At 34.5% G+C, this 12,799-nt stretch overlaps 2 protein-coding genes across 3 annotated transcripts; one reads left to right on the top strand and one right to left on the bottom strand.

The window, feature by feature from the left end:
- Nucleotides 1-1,044: 1,044 nt before the first annotated feature.
- Nucleotides 1,045-5,519, top strand: LOC125419485 (BES1/BZR1 homolog protein 4). Its single transcript, XM_048465639.2, has 3 exons — nt 1,045-1,929; nt 4,385-5,142; nt 5,247-5,519. Exons 1-3 carry the CDS (start codon nt 1,714-1,716, stop codon nt 5,248-5,250), a joined length of 978 nt encoding a protein of 325 aa, XP_048321596.1. The 5' UTR covers nt 1,045-1,713; the 3' UTR covers nt 5,251-5,519.
- Nucleotides 5,520-7,432: 1,913 nt separating this feature from the next.
- LOC107432617 (uncharacterized) lies at nt 7,433-11,485 on the bottom strand. Of its 2 annotated transcripts, none has more exons than XM_016043803.4 (5): nt 11,173-11,485; nt 9,401-10,306; nt 8,786-8,986; nt 8,312-8,507; nt 7,433-7,693 (listed from the first exon to the last, which is right to left on the bottom strand). In XM_016043803.4, exons 1-5 carry the CDS (start codon nt 11,242-11,244, stop codon nt 7,509-7,511), a joined length of 1,560 nt encoding a protein of 519 aa, XP_015899289.3. In that variant the 5' UTR covers nt 11,245-11,485; the 3' UTR covers nt 7,433-7,508. The 2 variants fall into 2 exon arrangements, with proteins under 2 accessions (XP_015899289.3, XP_015899288.3); XM_016043802.4 differs by having other exon boundaries at nt 9,401-10,315; nt 11,173-11,484.
- Between the last annotated feature and the right edge of the window lie 1,314 nt (nt 11,486-12,799).

Here is a 12,799-nt window from a genome sequence, read left to right on the forward strand (position 1 = left end):
TCCTCGAATCCGTAACGCTTCACAACGTGCTAGCCCTTGCGGCTCTTTTTAGTGAAATGTCTTACATGCCCCTCTATTTTGTAATTTCATGGATGCTTGTGTGCGCGGTTACGCTTTTGTTCCTGGATTTGGTCCACTGAAAAGCTATAATGCGAAAGATGTGATTTCCTTTTTGCTTTTTGATTTTCTTTTCATTTTATTATTTTGAAAAATATTTTCTTCCTTATATAGTCCCTAAATATTTTAAGTAAATTCAAAGTTTTAATTTTTTTTCTTGTTAAATATAAATATAATATACGCATGAACATTACATATAGATTTAATACTTAAAATTTTAGCATAGTTTCATGAAAAACCTCTAAGGAATTCACTCATTCTTCCTTTTTCTTTTTTTTTTTTTAAGAAAAAAATTAAGTATAGTCTTCTAGAAGTTTATTTTAAAACACAATTTAAAAAGAAGGTCATATTTATAACATAAATGCTTTTATATGACACAATAAAAATGTTTGTTTTTCTTATGGTTGTATAAGTTTATATTTATTTGTCCCTGCAAGGACAGTTGAAAGCTTAGTGGTAAAAGACTATTTTTTTAGATAGTGATCTCAATTTTTGAATCCCTAACTTGGAATGTCAAAAAAATAATAAAAAAGTTTATATTTATTTAATAATTACTGTCTATAAAATATTCTATTGCAGAAATAAAGCATTGTGATTTTACGCAATTTGTTTGAATCCTCCCTCACTTTCAATGATAAAAAAAATATAATTTAGAATACACAATCTGTCAAATTTAGAATAAAAAATGCAAAAATTGCAAAAACAAATGGCTAGAATTTGTTCGGCCACATGTAAAATATTTATTTTCAAATTTTCAAAATGAAAAAAAAAAAAAAAAGTACACGAACAAACAAAGCTTTTTATTTGGCCATTTGAGCGTGATAAAATCCTTTATAAAAGATTTCTTGAAACCTTATTTTAATATTTTTTTCTTTTCCTTCTAATTTTTGCTTTGTGGAATTAAAATTGATTATAAATTTATTACTGTTTTCACGAATTCCTCAAAACTCCGTTATACTTGTTTACGAGAACTCCGTCTAAAAGCTCTTTTAGCCAAGAATTTCTCCGTTGGAAGAGTGGCAAACTCGTAAAATCAAGAAAATACAGGACCAAATAAAGAGTCCACAATATAATAAGCTCACCATCCCCGAGTCCCCCTCCATATTACCCACCCATTCTGGCTTTTTTTTTTTTCAGTATTTTCCCGGGTCTCATCAATACCACTTCCTGTTAATTAGCGGTTTTCCGGCGACTTATACCCGAATGCATTTTCTTCTGCCCGATCCGACCCGAATATTCCTACACGCATAGATCTGATTGAATTCAACGATCTAGTAAAAGACCAAGCTTCATTTTCCTCGTTAGTCGGAGACGACAACTGAATTCTCTATTCTCTTCAAAACGCTGTCGTTCGCTCCGATTCTTCGTCTTCCCGTACTCATTCGGGTCTGATCATCAGCTCGAAGCAACATCGAAGTCGCCTTGGCCAGAATTGGAGTCTCCGATACTTGGTTCTTAATGGATTGAAGTTAAACCTTAAAGTTCATAAGCACTAGCTAGCTCATCTGAATTTTTTTTTTTTTTTTTTGAAAAGCGATTATTGTAAAAGTGATTTGCATATTTTGGTTGATCGGAGAGTGAGAGTGGGGAGGGGGGATGACGTCGGGGACTCGGCTACCGACATGGAAGGAGAGAGAGAACAACAAGAGGAGGGAGAGAAGGAGGAGAGCCATAGCGGCGAAGATCTTCGCCGGTCTGAGAATGTACGGAAACTTCAAGCTTCCAAAACACTGCGACAACAACGAGGTCCTCAAAGCCCTCTGCAACGAAGCTGGTTGGACCGTCGAACCCGACGGCACTACTTATCGTAAGGTAAATTTTAAATTCTCTCATTCGCTCATTTTTATTAATTATTTAGAAATTAATTTACGGATGACCATTTTTTTTTTTTTTTTTTGGTTTTATCATTAAAAGCCCCTCCTGAAATACTTCATAAATTGATTTAAGGAAGAGCAATAATTAGTGCTTTTAACTTTTAATGAGTTAGAAATTTCTTAATTTCCCTTTGTGTAATTGGCATACCCAAGCTAGCTATTATGGAATTAATATTTAGAAATTTCTTAATTTCCCTTTGTGTAATTGGCATACCCAAGCTAGCTATTATGGAATTAATATTATTTATCTCCGACTTAGTGGATTGATTAATGGGCGAATTAGTTCTTAATCTTGCTGGCATTAATGTTGGATAAGTGAAAATTTTGGCCGGCGCATGTCAGCAACGTGGCGCAATACGTTTTGCTGGGGCGTCTCCCGACTCACACCGCAAGCAGCGGTCCATGTTAGGAGATGGGTTGTCGGAGATTAATCCAAAACAAGAAAAGTTTTTGTCTAATATGTGCTAATTATGATATGAGTCGTGCAAATTAGCAGTGAGAGTCTATTATGGGCCCGAAAATTTTCTTCAGCTTACTTTTTGAAAATTTTCTTTCTTTTTACTGATAACAAATGGCTAAAGATTCTTACTTTTTTTTTCTTTTAAATTTGTCGTCGCCGGCGTTCTGTAGATGTAGTGACGACTGTTTGTATACGGGTCTTTCTTTTTACTTTTACTTTTTCGTTTGTTATATCTTTTACGCGTGAAGTTGAAGATTCTTTTTCTCTCTGCTTCTTGGCTCCCTTTGGCTAAATTTGGTCTAAGAGCCCTGGGTACCACGTAGATCTCGAGGAGACGAAGATACCCTTCTTTATTTCTAAAAAGCGACAGGTAGAATAGCTATTTTTCTTCTGGGATTTCGAGGATTTTGTAAGGGTACTTTTGCCAGTCAATTTGGGTCTCTTTTTCACTTTTCAGTGTTGTGACAGATTTAGTTAGTGAACCTTTTACTTTGTTTATGTAACGCACCAGAGCTTTTTATTTTTTATTTTTTATTTATTTTGGTTAAGTTTTCCATTTCGCAAGTTCTTTATTTCTCATGGTTCCCGTGATAACTCTTCTTTTATGGGTTACACTCACATTATTTTATTTGTTTATAGTATATATTGAATAATTTCAAGTCTGAATTCGTTTCGGATGAGTTTGGAGGTATTATGTGAATGTAAAATTAGCCAAGTAAATATTATGTGTCAATTGAAATGGGTCTATCCTTTTCCCTCTGGATTATTTGTTTGAAACCACTCCATCCCTCTCTGCCCCAACTCAGCCTGATGATCGTGCATAAATATTTTTGTGAGAGAGGAGTGTAGCGGTTTCTAAAAGATATAATGGCGTTTTTGGATTTTTTGTAATCTCGGCAGCGAGGTAAATATGATTTTATGACATGTTATTACATGAACACATGATTTGTCAGTGGCATGGTTCAGCCTACAAGTTTTGCCAACTTGGACAACATCTTGGACACGTCATCTTTTGGTACTTTCGACGGAAAAGGAGGTTGTAACCGGCTGATATACTGCTGCTTTTTCCGTTGAAAAGTCAGAATGCAACTTAAACTTTGAAAAGAAAAAGATAATGATAAAAAAGAAAGTAGAAAATAAGGAGTAGCGATCACATTATTACTTTGTTTATTGCCTTGATTTCCACACCTACCACAGGAGTAGTGATGCCACTTGCATACCACAGATTGACTGATATGGCTGTATATATTGTGTTGTTAATTTTCCCTCTAGTTATAAAACGTTTGAGAGGTCTCTTATATATGTTGCTACTTGTTATGGTGTTTTTAGATACTATTTAAGTAAATATTGAGGTCAAGTTTTTGCTTAGAAGGATTATATCAAGATATTGGTATGATGTACAGCTTGTAGATAGTTTGGTACTTATCTGGATGGCGATTATAAGTTTTGATATTATTTGACATATCAAATTTCATATTTGAGAATTTGACATGTTTGCATGTTTTACCTTGGTAATTTGGTTCTTTCTCATATTTAGTATTTGACAGTTAATTGAGAAACTGGCAAATGCCAGGACTGTAGTTTCTGTATGGGTATTAAAATTGTGGTTTTAGAGGGCCTCAAGTGGGAATGTCCTATAAATAATTTGACAAATGCAATCGTGAAGAAGCCTAATATATACAAACATTGCTTAACTGTCACATAAATAGTTTAATAAACATTGCTTATTTATTGTTACATCACATGAGATGTATCTAGATTTTGGGCTTGGATATGCAAGATTGAAACAATCATGATTCCCATCTTTGCTTAATAATCAGACAAATTGTTTTAAACTAATGGATTTGGTGGAAATTCCATTAGTGTGTGGTTGTCCTTAAAATTGATTATTGGAGGTTAAGAGCATTTATTAATCATGTTTAGATATATGCAGGGATGTAAGCCTGCCGAACGAATGGATGTGGTAGGTGCATCCACTGCAGCAAGTCCATGCTCATCTTTCCATCCAAGTCCATGTGCTTCCTACAACCCCAGCCCCGGATCTTCGTCTTTCCCAAGCCCTGCATCATCTTCGTATGTTGCTAATCCTAATGGTGATAGCAGTTCCCTCATACCATGGCTCAAAAATCTCTCCTCTGCGTCCTCATCAGCTTCCTCTTCCAAACTCCCTCATCTCTACATCCATAGCGGCTCCATAAGCGCTCCTGTCACTCCTCCACTGAGCTCTCCTACTGCTCGAACACCAAGAATCAAGCCTGACTGGGATGACCAATCTACCCGGCCAGGCTTCGGTGGCCAGCACTCATCCTTCCTGCCATCTTCTACTCCACCAAGCCCTGGCCGACAGATTGTTCCTGATCCAGAATGGTTTGCCGGGATTCGGCTCCCCCAAGGAGGGCCAACTTCCCCAACTTTCAGTTTGGTCGCTTCCAATCCATTTGGTTTTAAGGATGAGGCTTTGGCTGGTGGTGGCTCCCGCATGTGGACTCCTGGTCAAAGTGGGACTTGCTCTCCTGCCATTGCAGCAGGCTCTGATCACACTGCTGACATTCCTATGTCTGAAGTGATTTCTGATGAGTTTGCATTTGGAAGCCACGCAACAGGGCTGGTTAAGCCATGGGAAGGAGAGAGGATTCACGAAGAGTGTGGATCAGATGATCTAGAGCTCACTCTTGGAAGCTCAAGAACCAGGTATGTTGGTTATTTGAATATTTACTTACATAGATTAATTGACATTTTACATATATTGATAGACTTGTAATATAGTTACTCACTTGAATCACACAATGTTGCAGGTGAAGCGTAATCCAAAAATTGGTGTTGTTATAGCCTTAGATCCAGTGTTTGTGCTTTTTAGAAAAAAGGGTAACTAAAAGGATCGAGGTGAGCACAAACAGCTGCTCTTCTCTCCCTCTTCTTCTTTCTCTTCTTCTTCTTTTTTTCTTGTTTTTTTTTCTTATTTAATTTTTATTTGTTCCTAAGTTATATATAGTGAGTCAAAGGTGTGAGGGTGGTTTTAATTGTCTATCTGAACCTAAATTTTAATGAAAAGGACTCTTATACATACATAGATTGGTTGCATTTAATTGTTGGTTTGCCATTCAAAGTAATGCTTTGGGGAGGGATGGGAGGAAGGGAATCTGAATCCCTATCCACTTAAATCCAAATGGAGAGCGTCAAATTTTTCTTTGTTTAGCAAATCACAAAACTAAATCAGAATTATCAAGGCTAATCAACATTTTTCAGCTCTCAAGGCCAGTTTAAATCCCAGTTTAGAAGCGGCAATCCCCTACAAACATTGCCTGCCAAATATATCCAATCAGCAATGAGGGTTGTCTTTGTTTTTGTTTTGTTTTGCATCTGCGGTTAAAGTCAAAAGAATGATTACAAATATTATGAATTAGAAAAACCACAGTTCAATCACAATCACAAATGATGTTCGAGTAATGATGGCTGTCACCAAATAATCATATCATATGTGACCAAAATTACATCGAACTTTGATGGTACTGGTTCTGGAGCTACCAGCCATATTGTAACATTGAATTGCAACATTTTATTTTATTTTTATTTTTGAGGATTTTGGTTGTTAATCATTGAATAATTACTTAGTGGGGGCACAATGATGTGTTTGTGCGGTCAAATTGACTCGGTGGATGCTGCACTTTCTGTGCCCGCAACGTATTTCGATAATTCATAGCCAAAGTGTAAAAGGCTTACTAATAAATATATAAAAGGTTACACTTTGCAGAACTGCCATTCCAACTTTTCCTGTTTTCTTCTCCTTTTCAAATTAACACCCCCCAAATTCCATTTTTTTCTTTTTTTTTTGTCTTTTTGCTTTTTCAGGCGCCTGTAGACTTGTAGTCAGAATTGAGCTAGCTCTATCATTAGCTGCTCCTCCTAACATGGAGATAAAATAAAATTGTCCTTGAATCACCTTTCTCTGAATAATTTTTTTATAAACTATTTAAAACGTAGCAAACATATAATTAAAAAAAAAAAAAATCAAAACATTCAAAAACATCAATTATTTTAAAATCATACCAATCAATTTTTAGTTCAAAAACTACGGAAAAACCATGTAAAAATGGCGTCAACTACCATCTAATTCTATTTCCCCTGACATGGAAAGTTTCAAAAATATAAAAATAAAACTTTCAATACTTGGATAATGCACATTATCCACTCATAGGTGAGGTGACAATATGATGTGTATAATCTATACGTGGATTCCACTTTTCGTGAACAGAGAAGTTCTTACTGCCTAAGACGAGAAAATTTTACGCTGAATACAAATTTTAATTTAAAAGATTTTACAGATTTCTGATACTGGTTAATTATGGGTTTTATTTATCTTCCTCCGAGTTTAGAATTAAAAACCCCCAAAAAAAAAAGAAAAAAAAAATCTTAAAACCTTAGGAAGAAGACATAATAGACGTTGGCATCATATTTTAAACTACAGCAAGCGTGATGGTCTACTGGCGAAGAAATTTGAAATTGGTAAGCAGCAACACCGTCAAGTCCTCATCATATCCGCTTGGTTTGTTTGTCTGTCCTTTTCTTTTAAACAATATCAATGGATTTGTGGCCATACCATGGTTTTGTTTGTAACCCAAAAGAAATTTGCAATTAGCATACTCTTGGCTTGGAAAAAAGCTTCTGGTAGAAACGAATATCCCTTTTGTCGAATTCCTAAATAATGAGGTCTAATCCAGTGACCAACAGTGAAATGAAATTTAAAGAACTTGATCATATACATCATATCTACAAGCAAGACCTCCCAGCATTAAACAAGTTCAAACATGTTCCACCTCTGCTACATCTGAAAGTTAAATCTTCACTTTTTTTGGCTCAACACCGCTTTGGTTGGTTACTTTAAGTGGAACAAAGAATGGAGAGAGAGAGAGAGAGAGAGAGAGAGAGAGAGAGAGAGAGAGATAGAACGAGAAACATGGCAAAAAGAATGTACACATAGATCTTGATCAACCGACCCGCCAATAATATTATGAAAAAACATTATTATTATTATTATTTTCAAGTAAGAATTTAGCTAATTATCTCTCAAACTTCCCAAATAGGTTTGAGAGAGCATGATAAAGAATAGCAGCTGCAGGAGGCCTTGGCAATGAACCAAGAAGAATATCATATGCATTGATGGATTGACTACCATAAAACCTGGAGTTTTCTTGTGATCGGGTCGATAGTAGACTTCCTTCTAGTGAGCACCCAATAAATGCACCTGTCAATCACAATTTCATTTAAAACAAGCAGATTAAGATAACATGAATGGAAGCTCAAGGCCATGAAAGTGGTCATAGAGAGATTTTGTTGAGCAATCATACGTTATATGGAAAAGGAAAAGTAGATAAGAGTTGGAATTAACAAACACAAAACATCCGACTGTTTTGGGGCATCTCATAGAAAAGGCTTAGAGGACATAGAGCAGAACAATTGTATCCCCAAAACTGCAATTAGGACTACGAGAACCTGAAATCTACCAACTTCACAAAAGTTCTTTTGTATCTTATCAGAATATGTTTCATATTTTGGCAGCTTTTCTATTTGAAAGTCATTTTGTTTCATGAAATTGTTTCATTGCAAGTTTTTCTTTGAAGAGGCTCTTGAAGTTTTAATGATTACCAAGGTAAATGACACACTAACAAACAGCACCATGTGTTTGTTCACAGAAACAACCCTTGAGCATGACCACATAAAACAAAACAATAAGGAAAAATTAAAAAGAAAAAAAAGATATGTCAATGATAGCAGTGAGTTGCAGCAAACAAAATTTGCTCTGCTGCTAAGTTCAGACAATTTACATCCCATCTTATCAAGAAGAGTGAGTGAAAAACTATACCTTTAGAACAGCTGTATGTATAGCAAGCAGCACAACCACCAACCCCAGCATGTACATCAGCCTCAGCAGCCCGCCCAATAATGCCTGCAGCGGCACTCAGACCTGCTCCAACAGAGAAGTGCACATCTCCACTGAATGTTTTTACAGCACCTTTAGTTCTCAGCACAATAATGAAATCTGTCAGTTCGCCTCCAGCCTGTTGGATATTGCAAAAGAGCTATAAAATTCTAAAGAGCATCCAAAAGATAGATTTTTAGCACCTCAAATTTGGATATTCATAAGTCAATCCACAAAGAAGAAAGTTTGAAAATTAGTCACAACTAAGGACTACAGCAAAGTAGAAGCAGACAGTGATATTCATCAAAATTTAGAAAGTAGAATGTAGTTCTAGAAAAAGAAAGTACGTTATGCTGAGAAGATGTTCAAAAGTATCTACAAAAGCTCAGTAGAGTTCAACAGATAAAAGTATGTCACCTGAGCTCCCCAACCAACACCAAAAGAAGAAATGGCTGATGGTGGAGACCATGATCCATCTTCCCTACGAGCAACTACTAGTCCTATCCCAACTTTATAGGTCACCATAACACCAACCTTTGCAATAGTGAGAATAGCAAGGCCTTTTGCTTGTTTTAAAATGGCGTCTGGTATCGAGTTTTCAGGTTTCAGAGATCCAACCTGATAATTAAGGTATACTTATACACAAATCAGTTATCAATTCAAAACAACTTAGAACATCATTAATACGAGGGTTCCCACACTTTAAATTAATTAAAGGCATACCTAAAAAGAAATAGCAACCAACAGAAGGACGAAAAAATTGCTTGTCCTATGAGGTATGCAGATTCAGGACATGCAAGTGGAAGCTAGGGTTGATGTATTTCCACACAAAAATAACTAAAGCTATGAAAAAGCTTTCATGAAAATCAAAAGAGAAAGCTCCATTGTTAACTCAAAGCATTACATGCCTCTTCATGCTCTGGAGTTCTTAAAGCTCTTTTAAATTATATTAAAGGTCTAAATGGTTCCTATGTCCCTGAGATTCATCAACCTAGTTAATTTCATAAGATGTCTCTAGATGTGAAGAGTTACCTTATTATAACTCTGAATAGTATTTGTGGCCTTATAAATTTCATATTCCATGGATTGGCCCCATGGAAAATTTAGCCATGATCTCAAAGTACTAAGGTCCGTCAAATCCTTTGTTGGCAACTGAGCAGCACAACTCACTTCATCCATTAAGTGAGTTTGGGCAGACTCAAGACGCACACAACATACATCACAGACACGCTGCGGATTTGCAGTGCGGAACTTTGTAGGCAACAAACACCTTCCCTTAGAGCATTCATTACAAAAAATTCCTCCACAAAAGCGGCAGTGATGCCTAGAGCACATAATAGGATGAAAGCGGACATTACACAGCATGCAAGCTGAAGCAGCACTATCTGCCAACCACTTTGGTGGCTCTGCCTCAAGAATTTCCTTGATGTTCCCAAAATTTGCCACTGCAAGTGTATGAGCCATATCTTTCCAAGCTTGCTCTAGAAGCTGGTTTGATATCCAAGGAATCATAGATCTATGAACATCACCAGAAGTAATAGCACTTACTTTTCCACGAGCTGCTACTAACATCTCATTGACCACATCCCACATGGTGAGCTCCTTATTCTCTCCAAGAAACTGATTACATCCCATGTCTCCATCAGGGAAGTGTTCAGCGTTCACGTTGAAACCCCCATTCCGCTCTTGATGCTCCCTTTCCAACATGGAAGGAGCAGTGACAGGTACCCAGACTCCGGTTTCTTCAGAAAGAGATGTATCATAATAGAAAAGATCATTCTTTTTCTGAGATACATCATCATTAACATGTTGAGGAACATTATCCCCCTTTCTGGTTTGAATTGCATCATTTTCTTGTTTTTCCAGCTGTCTCTGTTCATTTTGCACAAAATCAACTGTTTTATTCAAACTACTGTTCGCTGTGTGTTTCTTCAGGTCCTGAGAAACCTAATCATCAGCAACCAAGAACATCAACCATGGCTATCTCACACAGAGAAGAATAAATCCAATGATTCATAATTAAAAGAACTTATAACAGAACGTATAGACAGGTTTTATTAACAATAATCAAAGCATGCATGCCTCCTAAAAATCTTGACTAAGAAACAACAACAAATACAAATGAGAGTAACACTTGCACATTTCATGTTCATGCACACCCATATTATAGCAGGCAATTGCCCTGCCTGTCAACGGCTTCAATTTAGCAAATAAAATAAGTCCATATACATTTCAGCTATAACTTTCCAAACATGGCACATTCCCAACTTCAGTGTAGTGATTTTTAAGCTACCAAAGATTTTATTATCGTACAAGTACTACTAGATGATATCCATTGAATCATAATCAACATGGTTCTCTATATTATTCATCAATTCTGTTCCGCATTTTTAATTCAATTAATTGTCACCATGTTTATCAATTCCATAGTGAATCTTATCCACCTGGGCATCATAATATACATATTCCACAAATTTCTCCAATCCTCAATTCTCTCAATCAGAAATTACAAAATTTTCTGAAAAAATTCCACTTAATCATACAACAAAATAAAGTACAGATAAAGCGGGGAGACAACATAGTAAAACAAAGGAAAAAAAGAATGAAAGAAAAGGTACGATATTCACACCATCCTCCATTTGAGACCGTGAAAACTAAAAACAAACAAAAACATTCCGAGCAGCAGATAGAGAGACTAAAGAATACAAAGTAGGTACAGATAGAGTTAGATTTTCAATTAAAGGAACACAAAGCTTGCAAAAATCATTCCGAGCAGCAGAGAGAGAGAGAGAGAGAATGGTCACCTGGGAAAGTGAACAGAAATTGGGTAGAAGGTCATGGAGTTCAATTTTGGGGTAGAGTAAGTGTCCCTCCATTGGCGAGACCTTCTGTATTCGGACGGCTAACGACGACGACGACGACAATTGCCGTCTAAAATGTCTTGCCGTGAGAAAAAGACCCAGACGCAGATAATATTATCATAATTTATTCATTAACGTAGATAATTTTATAGGCCAAACCACATATTCTGATAATCAACCCGATTTTTCGTTTTTAATAGGTAACTGTAATCCAAAACCATCGCTGGTTTTTTTTTTTTTTTTTTTTTTTTTTTTTTTTTTTAGCTAAATAACCATCGCTGGTTATACTTCTACTCATATTATATTTTTATATAAATTTAACCATATCTTTTTGCTCTACCAGATTATAAAATACATTTTTATAATCATACGTATAATGATATTATTATTTTTTTTTCCAAAATGTTTAACTGATAAGCTAGATTGAAAATTTCCGTCCCCAAAAAAAAAAAAAAAAAAAAAATCTAGATTGAAAATTTAAGAATTTTTTTCATAAAATTATTCCACAAACCAATAATCACGGTAACGTTTAATTATTTTAAAAAAAAATTGTTACGCAATGTATATTTTTTATAAAGTAATTAGTATATATGTCTTATTATCTGTAAATTGATCAACTACTAATATTTAAATTTTAAAAGAAAAAAAAAAAGGTTTCAAGAGCATATAGAAAGAGAATGGGCCCATACAAAAAGAATATATATTGTCGAATGTATTTTAAGAAATTAGATTCCAAGGAGAAAATTGCAAAAAACATACATATATATATATATATATATGTTGCAAAAAATAAAAAGGTACTTATATAAAGAATTATTTTCATGAAAGCATGGTATAATTCCTTTCGCTATCATAAAAAAGAAATAATAAATAAATAAAAAAAAGATATAAATCATTCGCTTTCACTATAAATGCGAAAGGATAGGTCTCAAGTCTTTTCCAGAAATTAAATATTTCGGAAAAAAATTGCAATAATCAATCGGAATATATTTGCTCTACATATTTTATTTATTTATCTTTTTGATGGAAGGGAAAAATTTCAAGACTTCAAACCATAAAAAGAATATAACCTCTTAAGGATAGACCAATTCATGCGAAATAATAATAATACTTTAATGTACCTCTTCTTTTTTTTTTTTTTTTTTTTTTTTTTTTACCAGAACTTCACACAATTTGACTGAACCAAAATTTATTTATTATTTTGAACAGAAATGTGGGAATGTTTGAATTCAATTATATTAAAAAAAATCCCATAAATAATGGAGTTAATTTTTTTGGATTTTTATTATTATATATATTTTTTGCAATAGTAAAAATTAATGGAATTAAATTTTTTTTTTGATAAAAAATTAATGGAATTAAGTTGAGATATACATCTGCAACCCACTTATTATAATGTGATTTATCTAATTGACTAATTCAATCTGAACTTTTTCCTTAAAATAATATAAATTCAATCTGAAAATTACATTTTGACTCGAATATTATATCCAAATTTTTTCAAAACTTAAAAATTTAATTTAAATAAATCAATAATTCAAATATGCATTTTAATTAAATTTAAACTTAC

Source organism: Ziziphus jujuba, chromosome 11 (assembly GCF_031755915.1).
Source record: "Ziziphus jujuba cultivar Dongzao chromosome 11, ASM3175591v1".
NCBI classification, from domain to species: Eukaryota; Viridiplantae; Streptophyta; class Magnoliopsida; order Rosales; family Rhamnaceae; genus Ziziphus; species Ziziphus jujuba.